This window comes from Hippoglossus hippoglossus, chromosome 20, assembly GCF_009819705.1.
Source record: "Hippoglossus hippoglossus isolate fHipHip1 chromosome 20, fHipHip1.pri, whole genome shotgun sequence".
NCBI classification, from domain to species: Eukaryota; Metazoa; Chordata; class Actinopteri; order Pleuronectiformes; family Pleuronectidae; genus Hippoglossus; species Hippoglossus hippoglossus.
Window position 1 is genome coordinate 13,193,577 of NC_047170.1, and position 18,426 is coordinate 13,212,002.

Here is an 18,426-nt window from a genome sequence, read left to right on the forward strand (position 1 = left end):
GATTCTGTTGCGTGTTTTATGTATATTGTGTGTAACGCTGAGGGAGACACGCTGAATTTCATTGTACAGATGTGCAATGACAATAAATGCATTCTATTTCATTTCAAATCTAATTTATTCTATTCTATTCTATTCTATGATACTGCAATGAGGCGCTGACATCAGGAACAAGATGTTCCATAATTTAAATCTCGCACTTTGGCCCCATCTTGTGGTGCAAAGACCGAGCAGCAGGGCAGTGTGGGAGCCACTGGCTGTCTTACACAACAGTGGTGTATTTTTGGTGGCCTCAGTAGAGCCCTTGTATAAATTCTTAGCTCAAGTATTGTAGCGTTGCTTTTGGACCCTGGTCTAATACAGAGCAGAGGGCATAAACTGAGCCCTACGGTATTTATTTTTGAATTTTAAATTTAAAAGGTAGTTGCCTTACAGCAAAAAGGTTCCAAGTTGGAATCCTTGGCTGAGGCTGGGCTTTCCCCAGCTCCCTCCCACAGACCAGAGACATGCAGACTGAGGTTAGGTTAAGCAGAGACTCTAAATTGACTGTAGGTGTGAGAGTGTGCATGAATGGTTGTTTGTCTCTGTTGGTCCTGTGATAGGCTGGCGACCTGTCCGGGGTGAACCTCCCCCTCTGGCCCTGTGTCAGCAGAGACTGTTTCCAGCTCCCCTCCTGACCCTCAGGTCAAGGATAAGTGTCATAGATAATGGATGAATGGACATGAGTGTACTTTAAAGGTCCAGTGTGTAGGATATATATTAGGATCGCTAGCCAGAAACATTACATAGTGTTATTTTCATTTGTATACAAGGTTCACTGTGTTTTGGTTACTTTAGAATGAGCCTTTATATCTACATCAAGTGCAGGTCCTCTTCCATGAAGGCTGACATGTTACACCACCATGTTTCTACAGTAGCCCAGAGTGGACAAACCAAATAGGCAACTGGATCTCAAGAGGACAATTTAACTTATAACTGCAGATTCAGTTGGTTGCCATCTGCAACCTCACCACTAGTTGCCACTAAATTCTACACACTGGTATTTAAAATGCACATAGAATAAATATTTGTTAGAACGTTTCCTAAAACCATTTTCTCTGCTGATTTTTAAGGATCGTTAATTTTTAAAACTTCCAGATTTTACAGAGTTGCATTTGTCATAAAATAAAAAAAATAAACAGTCCCTGAACTTCACCTTTCTCCCTTCTGCCTCACGACTCTGAGCCACTGCAGTTAAACTCCCCGCTGATCTTTGGCTCCTTTATTTTCTCCAGTCAAGCAGATGCTTGGTAGAGTGGATACGCTGCCAAGGCGTGCTCTGTGGTCGTCACACACTGTGCTGCTGGACCACAATCCTTGAAGGCTGATCCCCCGCCCAGCCAGCATCCACCACTGGAACCGAGCCAGCTGAACAAGAGGGATCACCGGGGTTCAAAGGGGCTGATACAGTAAATTGGTGGAGCCTTTTGTTTCTTGAAGCACTGACTCGTTTAAATCTTCGACATTGAATGTTCCAGGGCCCCATTGCTTGGTTAAATTTCAGTGGCGCACTATAATTTTCCGGACCGTGAAATATTTTCTGAAGTAAATTATTATAATTTCAATAAATGCAGCAGAGCAGTTTTCAGGCCTGTTTGTGATGAGGTGTAACTTTCATTGTTTTGTTGCATATTTCCATTCTCAGTCCACCAGACACTACGCTGTCATATACACATGAAAAAATTAGATTCAGCATGTGGGGATGGATCATTGATTTTATTGTTTGCACTCATCTTGACATTCTGTCAAGCACAGCGAGGAAACATGGCGGGTGGTGGCCGTATCCATGGATACGGGCTGGAGATTGGCTGAGAGCTTGGATGGTGCTGGGGGCTGGTACAGAGGAGCTGAGTTGGCAGGGGTCCTGGCAGTTCGGCTCCCTAATAGAGGTTCTTCTGCACGTAGGCGGCGATGTACTTGACGGCCAGCATGGTCTCCTCACATGTGGGCTTGATCTGAGACTCGGGCAGCAGGAAGCCATAACGACCAGTGTCACGCAACTCGAAGGTGTAGGAATACTTCACTCCCAGGTCATAAGCCCAGTCGTCGGAGCCTCCAGCAGCAGGGTCTGAGGGCAGACAAGCAGAGAGGGATTATTCAGAGTGGGATATGCTGATGACTTGGGTCAGCCTGGGTGCGTTTTTATGCAAATCGGGGGCCAAAAAATCCTTTGTTTGCTGGAAATAGCCTTGGCTCCTGATTTCCTCTGAGGCAACAAAGGGTGCGTGTATGGTGAACACATCAGAATGCATAATAGCAGAGGTGAAAATAGACGATCAAGGTTCCTTTCAATACAATATTTCCCCAAGGAGAGTTATGCAGTTGTACTTACAGATGGTCGTGGCACCAGGTCCACTGGTGTAGCGGGTGCCGTACAGACTGCGCAGGGCAGCAGAGGCTCCCTCAGCAACCTCCATCTACAAAACAGAGAGAAAACACACATATCAAAAGCAATCACCAGGGTTTTGACCATATCAAATCTAGATATATTCATATATATACTACAGAACACTTTGGCGAATAAAAAACTGTTGTGCTCCTGAATTTATTGGCCCCTAACAGCATCAGAGAACATGCATCAGTTACCCAGCAACATCTAACGTGAGCGACTATCAGATGCGGCTCATACCAGACCAAGCAGAACACCTGAATGTAATGAGTTGAGCAACAGCAGCATTCGCCATGCATTGCTCTGCTTCAAACAAAACATGTTTACAGCAAAATAGTAAAAAGCTTCAGCAAGTTCCAGCAGGAAATGAAACCCTCAGAGAGATGCACCAGCAGGAAATGATATTTCTGGACGGACAGATGAGTTATGACGTATCCCCAGAGTTCTTTTTTAGTTTTTTTAGTTTTATTCTGTGATGTGTCAGGACAGAGAGTGTAAAATTACAAGTGAGTAATTGGAATAATAGAGAGGCAGAGACATGTGATCATGCCTGAGTTGGTGTGAGAGAGCCGGAGCAGGGGTGTGAGTGTTAACTACGCAGCCCTCGGACACCCCAGTGAGAGGTGAAAGAGCCATGAGAACGAGGCATTAGAGCAGGGGAGTAAATGATTTGCAGCAGCTAGGTGTGTCCTTTAGATAAGAGTCGTAATGGGCTGAATTCCTGCTTCAGCTTTTGGAAACACCTTGGTGCTGGGGGGGGGGGGGGGGGGGGACACATTGAATATTTGATTGAAATAAGAAAGTTCTGATTAGCTGATATTTTTTTAATCAAGATGCACATGCGCCCTTTGATAAAGACACTTTCAACGCTTTAAGTCTGCATCTAATTAAGTGCTTCATTTCACACATGCTTTATGACGTGAATCTTATATTTCAATTTGTGATTATTATATATGTATATAGTTATTTGCTTGTATCTGTTTTATAATTCTAAATAAGAATTGTTAAGCGTGCTATACAAATAAAAAGTATTAATATTATGAGTATTAGTATTATTATTATTATTAGTATATATTTTATATAATATTAATAAATAAATAAATTATGTAGACATAATCTTACTTTTACAAAAAATTAAGAATGAGTCTTTTGATTCATCTAAAATTGAATACACTTATGTGTGATGCTGTAAATCTGTTCTTATTGCATTCCAGATGTAAACACTTCCACCACAGCTGTACAGAGCTGCTCACTATAGTGATGCATGTGACACAGTCCTGATGAACAATTATATAGTCATTGTGACTGACCAGGCATGTTCGTTTACACAGCCAGTGTGTTCAGTGGTGACGTACCAGCTCGCTGTGGTCCGCTGCCAGCTGGTAGGAGTAGGAGTAGGGGAAGAGCAGCAGCTGGGAGTAGGAGTGGACGGTGAGGTAGGCCTTGATGATGGACCTGTTCCTGCGGATGAAGTTGGCAACGTTCTGGACCTCGATCTCGGACTCAGGGGTGTAACCACAGAAGGTGTCGCTGCAGGGGTTGTTTGAGGCTCCCATTGCTGAAATTAAAAAAGGCATCGTTGCAAAAGAGTACATTTCTGAGAAAAGCTTGTCCTTGCGCTGTCGTCAGGGTTCTCACGGTTTCTGATTGAGACGATACGTTTGTAACAGAAAGCAACAAACTAGAGGGGCTGAGTTGGAAAAATATGTGTGTCTGTTTTTTTGTTGGTTGGCTTGTATGTTTGTTTGTTTGGAAGCAAGATTACGTGAAGACTGCACGACAGATTAACATGAAACTCTGTGGAAGGATGTGAAATCAGTCAGGGAAGAACCTGTTAAATTTTGATGATTTTTTAAAATCACTTTCTTTAACATGGCATTTTTAATATTTAATAATTTATGGATCTTGATGAAATATGTCTGGCATATTTAAGGGACCGATATATTTATAAGTGTGTGTAATTTGGTGCGGCTTGATTGAATTTAAGGGGACCGTTCCACTGAGTATCATTCAAGTCGAAGATATAACCAAATTGCATTTTAGGAACTCCCACTTTATGTCAGTGCAACACTCCCTAATAAGATATAGCTTTGTATTATGTTACACTTACAGCACCAGCCAGCGTCGAAGTTCCTGTTGGGATCGGCTCCAATGCAGCTGGATCCAGATTTCCTGGAACGAGTTTTCCTCCACATCCTGTTCTAAAGTTCCCAAGTGGATAAAATACACATTTCAGGCTTGCAACTAACAAATCAACAGATTCTCTAAGACAACAATACAGTAAAGTCTCCGTTGGGCTGAACTATAAATATATATACGCTTGCAATTGAAACATACGCTCTTGTGGGTGTAGTCATAGCCATCAACATTCAAGACAGGCAGGACAAAGACGTCCATCTGGTTGAGCAGGCTGGTCATCTGAGAATCACTGCCATAGGTGGACAGAGCCTGAGGAGGATTGGGAAAAAGGTTTGAGTCGTAATCAGAGGAAACATCTGGATAAATGCTCGCCATGTCCACGTGTCCTCCTTACCTCCTTGACAAACCACTGGCAGAAGGCAGGAGAGATCCACTCTCTAGCGTGGATGCCACAGTCCATGAAGATAGCGGGCTTGGTGGAGCTGGACTTCTTCCCGAGCTGTGAAACACAATCATGAAACCTGCGTTAGATAGAGTTACACGGAAAGTTAGAAACGTATCATCGTGTTATGCCTGACATACCTTGAGAACAGTCATGGGACGTCCCTCGTAGGTGTTTCCGATCACCTGCTTGCTGATGAGGTCGGGGTTGGAGGAGGAGATAGAGGCGATCCAGGACTGGACCTGAAATTAAAAAGCCGGGCGAATAAGAAATAAGAAAAAAAAAACAAACATCATGGGTCGACATTTTGGCTGATAATGTTCCTGCTTCATACTTTGTCGAAGTTGTTGTACTTGGTGTAGCTGTGGGCTCTGGGAGAGGGCCCCTGATCAGCCTCAGCATCAACAGCAGACTGCAGATCCTCAATAAGGACCCTGATGAGGGATTAGAACAGTGTCAACACCCTAGACTTCTAATGCATAAAACCTAGATGCTTTATTTGTTGTATCTTTGTCCCGTGACCTACTCTTGCTCCATGTCACTCTGCTGCAGCAGGGTGTAAACCATATCCAGGTAGATGGCAGGCACGCGGATGTCCACATCGATGTCGATCGTCACCAGCTGAGCGTTCTCGGGCCTCCAGAAGTCGACCTGCAGATGGCGCCAAAGTCAAACACATGGACACATTGAAACGCTCAAGCGATGGAATCCAAAACACAGCACCTCATCCTCTCATGTGACAAACTGAAAGACATATTAAATGTTAAAATACCAGAGGAATTATTTGATCTAAGCATGTATGGAAATTTGTAATCATTCATTGAGTAAATTAGGAGAATGTAGGTCCAGAGGAGGAGGAGAACTCCAGCACCATTAACGGACCAGTGAAACCCCTGCAGTGAGTGAGGATAGCAGCTGTTAAGGATGGGGGTGAGTGTGTGAAAGCATGACAGGTACCTCGATGCTCTCAGCCAGCTCCTTAATGAGCGTCACATGCTCGTCAAGCACGGGCTTCAGTCGGAAGACCTTCTCACTGGTGAAGAACAAGACAACGATCACAAAGACAGAACAGGAGACACAGGAATGATGGTTTGTGTTACAGGTAATAGTAAAATAATACTACGAAAACACTGTGAGTCCAAAACCTGTAAAAATGTCACAATAGGGAAATGGACTGTGGAGATTTATTCAATTATTTAATGACACTGTAGCAGAGGTCTTTGGTTTTATCTTTAACGAGAAATTTTAACCTCCATATTCTTTAAGAGTATAACCCTAATAAGTCTTATTTGCTTTATTTTGAAAATGCTAAATTCCACCTCTGAACTGCCATAAATAAGTTCTTATAAATTGGACGAAGTTACAGCTGTCAGGTGTCTTTCTTGGAAGGCCTCCTCTCAGCTGATGGGACCAATGTTAAAAGTTAAATACCGTCTTGCTTGGAACTAGTTTGGCAACGTGCATAAATATTAACATTTACATTGTTTAGATTAATAAGGAAATTGCATTGAAACTGAGTCTACCACATTACTATGATACACAGCCAGCAGGTGATGATACACACTGTGTGTAGTACATAGAGCTAAAGAAGAGGCACAATCTGCCCTGCAAACCTGATATTACAGTCATAGTTTCATACAAGAGAATGAATTGCAGAATTCAAAGTTTACCCCTCGAAGCGAGTGTTGTCACACAGGGCAACAGCCACCAATCCAAAGAGCAGGAGGACCTTCATGTTGGGAGTGAGGCCGGTCTGGACCCCGGACGGCTCTTATAACCCCCTGACCTGTCACCCATCCACCAATCCCCATCTGTGATGCAGCAACGTGTCATACACCCCCCCCCCCCCCCCCCCCCTAATGCACACCTGTTATTTTTAGGTGTTAGGTGGAGGAACGGGGGGGTCCTGCATGATGCATAGTCAATGATTAATTGATGTGAGAGGCGCTTTTCGGGAAAACGTGGAGCCGAAGCCATTAGATTTTCTTATTCTCAATCAAAAAGAATCAACTCAGGTTTTTGTTTTTTCAGATTCTTTTATTTAATTCATATATTCACAAACTGTACACTTACAGAGTAGAAAAAAAAAATCTATCAACATGTTTAAATATGACAAATACAACCACCATAGATATTGACATTGATCACCCAACATGGAGTGTGTGTGTGTGTGTGTGTGTGTGTGTGTGTGTGTGTGTGTGTGTGTGTGTGTGTGTGTGTGTGTGTGTGTGTGTGTGTGTGTGTGTGTGTGTGTGTGTGTGTGTGTGTGTGTGTGTGTGTGTGTGTGTGTGTGTGTGTGTGTGTGTACCACTCTTATTCATACAGTGTGTTACATGGAAACAGCATTACAGGCAGTTATAAACACTTATCATACAGCTTCAACACAGATCACATGATTTAACTGTACTATATAACATATAGGCACAAGTTGTCGAATATGTTAACAGCAGGTAGGATTTTACATCATGTTCTTTGCTACACAGATCAAATTGTTCCATGTACACAACTGCTGGCAGAGCATGCACGAGTGGTGAGCGCATGATAACGTGTCAGATAGTTTGAGGCCCTGAGGAGCACACAGAATGGTTATCACTGCACAATATGCTACTTCACTGTATCCTCAAGGTATAATGGTGACGGAATCCTGCAGTACATACATATCTTATATATAAATAATGGCAAAAGCAATCTGTAATCATGTATAGATTTTTTTCCAGCAAGGGAATTCTCTGTATGGTTTATTACAGTTTTTTTTAAATTTTCTTTGTGACACTGACAGAAGCGTTCGCCTGCATGGATGTGACACGTGTCGGCGGTGATGTACTCAGAGGGGGCATGATTACAACTTTACAGCCATTCTCCATAGTTCAGTGCTTGTTAATACAGTTGGGGGGTTTTAAAAACATGGAATGTCTCTATCCCTTGACTCTCAACAAAAGACCAAAAGAGCAGGGAGAGTGAATTTGTACCCACTTTCTTTTGTTTTTCCATTTTTTTTTTATCACTTAACGTCGGTGGAGGCCTTACTTTTGGCTGTAAGACTCAGCGCCTCTGAGGCACGGAAGGACAGGGTGCTCATCTTGGAGCTGATGCTCGGGTGAGGCCCATGGGGTCCCACTGGCGAGCAGTGCAACAGCCGCAGTAAGTTTTTGCGAAAGTTGTGCCCCACAAAGCCGTACACGATTGGGTTGACGCAGCTGTTGAAGTAGGCGATGCAGATAGTGAAGGGCACGGCTGTGTCAATGATTTCCAAGAGGGCACAGTTTTTCCCCATCATCAGCTGGGTGAGCACCTGCATGAAGTGGAACACCTGATGGGGCGCCCAGCACAGGAAGAAGGCCAGGACAGCCGCGGCGAGCATGCGCAGGACCTCGTCGTCCCGTGAACGGGAGCTCTTCTGGATGTGTCTCGCCCCTACCAGTGCTCGACCAATGAGGCAGTAGCAGGTGATGATGATGATGAAGGGCACCAGGAAGCCCAGCAAGCTTTTCATGAGGCTGATGGTGAGCAGGAGCTCCTTCAGCGGTAGGGTTCCATTGTTCACGTGCAGAGTGCCACACACCGTAGTGTTAGGGTTCGTGATGTTGTAGACGTCCCTGGTAAGAGCTGTGGGCACGCTGAGCATAAAGGCAAAGAGCCAGATCACTACACAGGTGATACGTGCGTACACCACAGTGCGGAACCTACGGGACCGCACTGGGTGCACGATGGCGAGGTACCGGTCGATGCTGAGCGCTGTGAGGAAGAAGATGCTGGTGTAAAGGTTAAAAATCACCAGCCCGGCACTGGCCTTGCACAGGAATCCTCCAAAGGGCCAGTGATAGCCCCTGGCTGCGAAGGTGGCCCACATGGGCAAAGTGATGAGGAAGGTGAGGTCAGAAACCGCAAGGTTAAGGACAAAGATGTGGGCCACGGTCTTGAGCTTCATGTAACAGTAGATGACAGCCACCACCATGCTGTTCCCGACAATGCCAATGACAAAGATGCAGCCATAGACGATGGGTATCAGGAGGAAGAAGAATTTGTGGTTTCCAGACATGCCGCATGCCAGATCTATGCCACCCGTCGCTGCTCCAGTTTTATTCGACATTTTCCCTTTTTAGTGCCAGATCCTGGGACTTTTTAAACAGAGGGCCGTGTCAGCAGGGTGCGTCTGTGGTGACTGATACAGGCCTTGGGCGAGGGCCTCAGCGAGTCCTATAAAAGAAACACAACAAAAATGTCACAGGCAGTCTAGGAGAGGAGCAGTCGTTACCGCTGGCATGGCCCATAAACGCTAATCCACACGAGCACCCATGAAAGTGCTCGTCCTACACCAGCTCATTAAAGACCTGCACATTAAAGCCATCCTGACGCTTTATGTTATTTCTGTAAAATAAGAAGCCATGAAAAACAGATGTTGCATGTTATTCAATATTCCAAAAATGCACTTTGAAGCGTCATTATTCAGACAGAGTGCGTGCTGCCATCTTCTTTAAATCGTCTCTCTGGCTAATGAACGGCAACAGTAAAATTGTACAGTGTTTTATCAAATGGCCCGTCCATCTGGCTGGACCGTCAGCACCCGGAAGGAGAACGTTTATGCCTCGTGTTATGACCTGTGTTAATGAAGGCTGCGTGGCAAAGCGCGAGCTTGGATAACAACGCCATTAAACACAGGGGTACTGAGGGAGCAGGGAGGAAAGCGAAGAGAGCGGGTTGAGGCTCCAGTCACTGTAAAAAGACATGTCACGTTTCAAACCCTCGGTGTGCGGAGATACATTGTACCCAGCATGAGAACTTCTAATCAGCACACACCTAAACAAACAGGACAGCAGGGATTCGGCTCTGTGGAAACTTTGCTCTGTGAGAAAATAAAACCTGCGTGCTGCGGAAAATATGCCTCAGGGCGAGTTTTTGGTTCATTTGTATGAGCTGAATGTGAAATGGGGGAGAAAAAAAAGGGAAAAGAAATTCTCCCCTTTGTTTAGAGTCTTTATCTTTAATAGAACAGCTTAGTGAGCATCATTAGCGCGGCTGATGTAATAATATTAGCATAAGCCTCATGTATAATGTTGCTGTTGCTGCAAAGTCACTAATTACTTGAAAATTAAAACACATTTGTGATCATATTAAAAACCAAAGAAAACGGAGCTCAGAAATGGACGTACATATTATACAACAACATATTATGGGCTGTTTTTAGAATAGGAAGCTGGATATTTAGTTTTATAATACATTTGATGTTATTTAATTTGAATAGAAATAGAAATCCTGATCACCACTCTGACTAAACTGAGGAGGCGTCCAGCCACAAGATGGCATCCTAACGTCAGGATGTGCCTCTCTTCCATTACAGTGAAATCATCGTGTACAACATATAGGGAAGATGTATATTTATTTAGACAATATTGAAAAGTTGCTTTTTCCTTGACCAGAGATCTGACTGCACGAATACCTTTTATACCTGCATTCCTGCCGCCCTCTGGTTGGCATCAAGACAGTCTGAGCCCCTCCACTAGAACTATTTTATCTCCAGGTCTGAGATCTCCTCATTTTCCACAAGATTACAGTGGATGAATTCTTTAAAACAAAAGAAAAAAACCTTCGCTGCACTAAAGCAACAGCCGTATCGGTTGCAGATGTGGGGCTTGTTGAGTGTGGAAGATGTGTGGGTGCCAAGGGCAACACAATAATGAAATATCTCTGAGAGTTTCCTGCACAGGCCCGAGTGCAGTAGGTGTACGGGGTAAAGCACCAACACAGATGTCACTGCTTAGATTTGCCGTACGCGTGTTTTCGCTCTTTAATGATTATAACAGTGGGTGGCTGTAAATTTAAACCACGCAGACGAGAGCGACAAAACACGTATCGCAATTTGAAGATTTTAGAAAATCTCTCCGCTATAGAAGATGTCTGGTGACCGCAAATGGAAATATGGCAGAAAATGGACGCTGCTTGCCTTTTACCATTATTGGAAGGTTTGGCATTTTAGTCCGCCAGTATTTTTCCATGAGGAAGATGCTCGAGGCGAGAGGATGTGTGAGTGAGTATAAACACGGCTGAAAGTTATTGCTGCCTATATATGTAAGTGAGCCCGGTAATAAAGGTGAGGTGGCACAGGCAGAAGGTGACGCAGAAGCAGGTGATTTAGTCCGGTGAGCTATATACTGGCACATTACTGAACGACAGCCATAAACCCTGAGTGACCACAAACAGGAAGGTAACTCCACAAGGTCCGCAGGCCAAGCTGCATCCTCTCGGACAAGACAATAGACCCGCGCTGTTAGCAAACACAATGAATAAGATCTCATCTGGAAGGAAGTACGGGGAGTCTTTCTGCAGCCGTGCGGTGGCTGAGTTCTCAGTGACACTGCAGAAGCAACATTCCAGCAATAATCCCTCTCCGGGGTTATAAAATCAGCCACTTCCTGGGATTTCATAAAAAAAAAAGGAAAAAAAAGAAGCTAAATCGAGTAAGGTTTAAAGTCACAACCCGGGCGAGTCTGAGTTCCCATCAACAGAGCTATCTGCGGCCCGAGCACCTGACGGCTCCGACATGAGCACCACCATCTGGCTGCCCAGAGAGCGAGCCACTAAAACGGCTGGTTGATGGAGTTAATGATTTATATCAACCCATTATAAAGTGAGGTTCATCTTACTGGGAACACACCACCTCAGCCACCCGCCTCATGATCACTCGCTCATTTAGGCCTCAGGGTCAACACCGCGTTCTGCAACAAGCGCTGCTTTGAACCGGACCCTTAGTTTCCTGTATCTTCTGACAAGGATTACAAATTTAACACCCATCTACCCAACATCAACAAACTTAATTTCTCACTCACTCCCTGTAGAGGTATAATATGGCTGCCTGAGAGTGCGGAGCGCCTCATGTGTAGCCTCCTACATCTCACTTCCTCCTGTCTCATCTTACAGGGAGTCAACGCAGGTTGTAGGAAACTTGATCATCTGCAACTTCACCAAAGTGTTGTGGTGCCATGCAATTAAGGAAACTGCAATTTGTTTTAAAAATGCACCAAACTGACAAACTTGTCCTTTAGAATAAACACACACATAAGTGTGTTTGTGTGTATATGTGAGAGAGCGACTGTGTTCTGCAAAGGAGTTAATAGAAATATTCCCTTCAGACAAACACATACTTATGTGGTATATCTATATATATTAAATGAGAAGTGTGTTGTTTAGTGCATCTTTAAAAGAAATTGCAGATTTCTCAATTGCCTGGCACCACAGCAGTTAAGTGAAGTTGCTGCTGGTCAACTTTCCTACTTCAAAAACTCTTTAGCTGAAGTGACTCCCTGTAAGATACGAGACAGGAGGAAGTGCGATGCAACAAACCAACACACTTCTCATTAAACATCTATAGATTTCACACGTGTATATTAAGTGTGTGTCTGTGTGTGTGTGACAGAGAGAGAGCGACAGTGTCCTGCAGGAGAGGAGCTAATGGAAACATTGGCTTCAGATACCATGCCTGCATTTTTCTGTTTACAACACTCCACTTTCATGTGACTTGCACAATTAAACAGCGGCGACGTCTGTGTGTGAAGCCTTTCACCTCGTTTCCTGTGATGCATTTTAGGAATCGTGCCCCCTGCACTTTCTCCGAACAGCAATAACAGACCATATTAACTCATAGTGGGGAAAATAAGCACCTATAAAAGTGAAACACATAAATAACTCTTGGTTTACGAGCATATTGTCTGCAGTGATTTCTTCCTTCTCGTTCTCAACCTGTTCAATCCCTAATATCACGTATCATTTCTCTTTTCTTCAACAGTCTCTCACACTGATGAGGCTGAAAATTAAATTTCTGTTCCCCAGCTTTCCCCGTCACTGTTATTCCACTGCCCTCTTCACTCTCTCCCATTTTCCCCCGTCCGTCTCGGGGATTACATTTTTCATCAGCGAGGATTTTCAAAGAGCGCAGAGCAAGTGTTTATCAGGAAGTGGATCCAGTTATTTGTAGCCATATGAGACCAGGTCATGTTAGAGAAGAACCTTTCGCTCAGACCTTCATCCCTCTCTTCATACAGTGTGCACAGAGCAGACGGGGGTTCAGTAGCTGCTTTAAAGGCTCTGCACACACAGGATTTGCACATGAACAAGTTGAACAAACAGCAACAACAGGTGGCAGTGGACAAGTCGCAGAATACATCCATAACGTGCAATTTTGTATTTTTTGCTTTCATTCCCTGCAAGTGTGGCTTCCTGAGATAATAGCAGTGATTTTTAAGCAAAGAAATTATGAGATAAATAACTACAGAAACATTTCGAGATGTCTAAAATAAAACATACTTATTTTTTTAAAAGTGGGTTAAGTTCAATTTCTCAGATGAAAGTAATGTGTGATCTTACCTGTGGTGCTGAACCAGGAGGCTGCTGATGCTCTCGGAGCAGAGAGAGAGAGAGGGAGACAGAGAGACCACCGCAGTGTGCCAGTGACCGCCTCTGATTCAACTTAACTGGTGGAGCGAGACGAGCAGGAATACCGTCTGACACACAAACTCACTCTCTCACACACACACATACACTCTCACCCACCCACTCGTACTACGCTTTCTCTCTCTCCCACACACACACACACCACAATAATGAATGAATTATACTGGAGGGAGTCAGCTACGTATTGTCCCGGCCCAATTCTCTCTGGACTGGTCTGCACACACACACACACACACACACACACACACACACACACACACACACACACACACACAAACTCACACAAGATCTTACACAATAGTACATCTCGTCCTCTCCTCCTCCTTCTCCCAGAGTACCATTTCTCCTCTCTCTCTCTCTCTTAACGTCTGCTTTTGATCACACACACACTCTCTCTTTCATTTAAAATGTATTGCTGCTCTTGACAGGTAAGGTTGATTAAAGTGCCAAATCTGGGCCTGCGTGCTGCACAACCCTTTGAGTGCTTTTAATTCAGCGACACAGTTTAAGTAACCACACACACACACAAACACACGCTCGCACATTGCACTTTGGTCAACTTTACTTTTATTATCTCGAGCACCCCTCTTCTTCCACCAGTATCATCTCTCATCCCAGGACAGTCCCCTGTCCCTTGTCGTCTGCACAGCATGAAAGGGACGTCCAGGCTCTGATTGTGATTGGGCCTGTCGACACACTGTATTAATAGCTGCCTCCAGCTCGCCCTTGGCTTGGATCAGGGTCCATCAGGGGGGCGACGTGAAAGGGGGGGGACTGGGAGGGTGGAGGGTGGAGTTTTCGCTTATTTCCCGTTTTCTAGTGTGTGATTCAGTTGTCACTCATTTGTCAAGGTGGATGTATTGTTAGGAGTGAGTGAATGTGTGTGATTGTCTGACAACTCCCCATGGTCAAGCTCTCTTTGTCCAGACTATTTCAGTGTGACTGAGGCCCTTGCTGCTGAATGTCACTAAAAAGAATAAAGAATATGTGTGAAAGAATTTGATCGGCAAGGAAAGGGAGGTATTCGAAGCGTTCGTACTCTGCGATTGTGAAAAGCGGCTGTTATAAGAAGGCATCGCTATTTTTGGAAACGTCAAACATCCATCACACACAGTTTGGTGCTAAAGTCACGTGTCGCTCACTATTCTTTTCTTTCTCAAGGTCCTGACAGTGTTGAGAAGTGGGTCACATCCTCACCTCTCTTGCAGCTGTCACGGAGACGGATAGTGATGGATGAGGCGGCCGGGCTGTCATCCCCTAAATCCCCTCAGTTTCAGTGTCCGCAGTGTTGACGGTGAAGAAAGCCATCACCTGGGATGAAGACAAACGAGGAAAGAAAGGAAAAACAAACACTTGAGGCTGAGTGGAGGTCCTGTTTGGTGGCTTTTGCTCAGTCAGGTGTGACCGAGTCATTTGAGAATGATCACATTTACCGAGCTCTCTATGGCTCCGAGCCTCCCGGAGGTCAGACGGGGTCAAAAGGCAACAGGTACAAGGATCTGGCAAACTTTCTGAACATACATGACATGCACCAGAGTGCTGCTCACTCTTTATTCGTGTCATTGCTCAGGAGGGGCAGGTTGTGGACGAGAGTAACTCACTTTGCACGGCAACAGAGCCATTTACACCTCCAGGAGATTATGATCCTGCTCCATTACGTCTTCAATTACTGTGAATGATAAGAATCATCCATTAGGCAAATGTTTTCTTATTGCATATCCTGTCACAGCAATGAAAATCTGTCTGGTATCATATCATTCGCACGGCCTCGCTCCCGCCACCACGAGAATAATCAACAATCTATATTTGCGCCACGAGACCTCTCAGGAAGTGAGGAGAGTTATGTATCAAGCTTTGCCTCTGTGTTTTCCACAAAACAAATAATTCCCTGTAGGGACAGGATGTTGTTGCAACACCCGGCACTACAACATTGATTCACACTCCTCGGGTACAAGCAGAAACAGCTGTTGACGATTTTAAAAATGGAGATGTGGGGGGGAGAAGAATAGGTGGGAAATGACATTTCCTTTGAGACTGTACCTGCTCAGAATTGATGGGTGGTGTTTATTTCAAGTTTTGGTTTACAAAGTGAAAAACTCCATGTCCTGAAAATGAACTCCATAATTCACTCTAGAAAAACACATATGTAGCTTTTCCAAGAGTATTTATGAATTTATGTGTTGCAACATTTTGGAATCTGATGGCAGAATCCAAGTGATATGGTCATCTATCACGTATTGGGTAATACATCGTTTCTGGGCGAGTAAGGCCAGAAAAAGGACAAGGCCTCATCTCAAGTGCTCATACCCCGGAGCTGTGATTGTGGGGGATGTTCTCGCTAATCAAATCCCACTAATGAGATTAGCTGTGTTAGCACTTAAGCTGTAGTAGAATGAATTGATGACTGGGGTAATTACTGGTAGCACACAGCTCTGCAGGAAAGGATGCACCTTTTTACACCACGACAACACAGCCACCTGCTGAAGAAAGACAATACTCTGTGAGGTCTGGAGCTCGGACTGTAAACCGCTGACCAGTGCTGACTGCTGTGTCATCTTAATACGCCTATAAATATATTTGACGTGTTTACAGGTCTGCAGGGCTGCATGGTTTCCATCAAAAGACCCATGTGTGAATCCATTGCATTTTAACTGGTGACTAGGGGCCAGGCTGAATTTGATTAAAATAAAATCATCATGCGGGGAACATTTTTCTTGCCTCACATGCTGCTCATTAGTCTCAAACTTCAACGTTGCCCAAACTGACAGTGTTTTCACACACAAAGATCTCTCCTCGTGTACAACAGCGAACTTGAGAGCAACCCTGACTTAATATTTTGGATTTGGCTGCCATGTTTTATAGAATAAGCGTGCCCAGATTTCCTTTGTCTAATCCTCATTGTTCCCAAATAAAATGCACACATGAAAGTTTTTCATGGTGCACATCAGGAAAAGAAAGCTGCAGATGAATGACTAATGGCTGCTCTCCAGCTATCACCTCAACGGCATGCAAGGATTCATAAGGTTATTAGATACACCTGTGTTTGACAGGCTATAATACATGCAGAGGAAAGGGGTCTGTTCAACATGACCTTTTTAGGTATTGCCAAAGTTTTTTCATTGATCCACTGGGATTTATGTTTCCCAAAAACACTGGCTGGCTCCGTGAATCAAATGGAACGACAACACGCAAGAGACAGAAACAAGCGAAGAAATCAGAGTAAGTTGATACGTGGTTACAAAATAATGCTGTGAAGTTTAGGCTACGAGAGAGTGGAAGGTTCAGGCATTAGAAAGAGAACGAGAGGAAGAAGATATATTTTTCTTTTTGCATTTTATTAATCAAGGTTTGGAGAATAAAGTCATAATGTTGAGAACAGCCTAATATTTAGTGAATAAGCCAAAACGTGAAGAATAAAGTCGACTGCTCAGGTCGATCGAATTCAAATAGAAGAGTGACTGACAACGATGTTTTTCATACTCACTGTGTTTACGTACTAAGAGAAGGAAGAGAAAAATTCAAGTTTATTCTATAACATTTTGACTTTATTCTCGATATATAGTGATTAAAACAATTCTATGATGATTTAGTTTGACTTAATTTTTGACTTTTCAACTTTACTCAAACATTTTGACTTAATTCTTGACATTTCAACTCAATTGTCAAACATTTCAACTTGATTCTCAAGCATATTGATTTAATTCTCGCCATTTCAACTTTGTCTCAAACATTTCGACTCTATTCTCAACATTTCGACAAAATGGCAAAGAATATCTTCCTGTTCTCCCTCAGAGCCACAATCATTTTGTTAGCTTGGCCCTAATACTCTTCCATATGTGACAGGCAGCTAGCATTGCTTCACAACACACACAAAAAACACAAAAAAACTACGTAACTGAACGCACCTTGGTCGCACCTTTGTATGTGAGGCGGCAAATTTAAACCTTATATATGAACGCTCATGTTTGACTTGGCTGCTGTTGTTGCTTCGCTGCTGCTTTTGTGACGGTTTCCTGCTCCCATTTCATCGAGTTGTGAAGTCATCGTTCTGATTACAAGTGTGTTCAAGTGTTTTGCAGTCACGCTGTGGAAAAAACAACATGGACGTCACAAACAAACTGTGTATGTATGTATGTGTTTAGAGCGTTGGAACAGCTTGATGCCTCTTTTCGATATGAGTATAACAACAACGTTCAAAGAAAAAGGATCGAGTGTGACAGGCTTATGAAAAATCCTAAAATCCTTGCCTAAAAAGTCTGGTATTTGGGGCTTGATTTACAATTTTCAAGAACCTAACGTGTATTATTTCACGCTAAAAGCTTCTATTCAGAGCTGATTGTAAAATGATGTGTATTAGTGATGAATATATCTAAATATATAAAGTTGAGGTGGCGTTCATGTTAATTTTTCCCAGTCCGTAACTAGTTTTTCTGATTATTGCGACACTATGTCAATGGATTTTTTTCTCTCATTGCAATGTTGGGTCTCGCTATAAAGCTGCTTTCAGACATTTCAGATGGCACACGTGGGAATAAATGTCTGAGTGTCCGATCGAGGGTAAACTCTGTATCCAATTCTCAGGACTCCGCAGGTCATGTCTGAAAACGGCTCAATGTGACAGCTTGCTTTTTTCTTTTTTCTTACCATACTCCTCTCCTCATGCTTCTTTTCCTGTTTGTGGTTTAAGAAGTTGCAACACTGTCTGGTTGCATTAAGTTTACAAACATGTCCTGGCGGTCAAACACTCTTGTTGCTGCTGAATAACATTTTGAAAGTGATTTGTCTGTGCATTGCTTTTCTGATTATTTGCAAACTCGAAAAACTGCTGCGAAAACTGTCTGCTGCAGCCGCTGTTCGTCATTTTAATATGTTGTTGTTAATACAGTATATACTGTGTGAAGCTGTTCATATATACCATGTGTTGCTGTGACGAGGAATGTTTATTATTATTATTATTGCTCCCCACCCCCTGCTT

General features: G+C 43.7%; 2 protein-coding genes across 2 annotated transcripts; both read right to left on the bottom strand.

Moving 5' to 3' along the window:
- Nucleotides 1-1,733: 1,733 nt before the first annotated feature.
- On the bottom strand, nt 1,734-6,806 carry cpb1 (carboxypeptidase B1 (tissue)). Its single transcript, XM_034571938.1, has 11 exons — nt 6,677-6,806; nt 5,964-6,039; nt 5,533-5,657; nt 5,341-5,440; nt 5,147-5,248; nt 4,959-5,063; nt 4,763-4,873; nt 4,536-4,626; nt 3,781-3,983; nt 2,369-2,453; nt 1,734-2,104 (listed from the first exon to the last, which is right to left on the bottom strand). The coding sequence occupies exons 1-11, from the start codon at nt 6,739-6,741 to the stop codon at nt 1,917-1,919; spliced, it is 1,251 nt and encodes a 416-aa protein (XP_034427829.1). The 5' UTR covers nt 6,742-6,806; the 3' UTR covers nt 1,734-1,916.
- Nucleotides 6,807-7,764: 958 nt separating this feature from the next.
- agtr1b (angiotensin II receptor, type 1b) lies at nt 7,765-13,760 on the bottom strand. Its single transcript, XM_034571939.1, has 2 exons — nt 13,365-13,760; nt 7,765-9,203 (listed from the first exon to the last, which is right to left on the bottom strand). The coding sequence occupies exon 2, from the start codon at nt 9,094-9,096 to the stop codon at nt 8,008-8,010; it is 1,089 nt and encodes a 362-aa protein (XP_034427830.1). The 5' UTR covers nt 9,097-9,203; nt 13,365-13,760; the 3' UTR covers nt 7,765-8,007.
- Nucleotides 13,761-18,426: the final 4,666 nt, after the last annotated feature.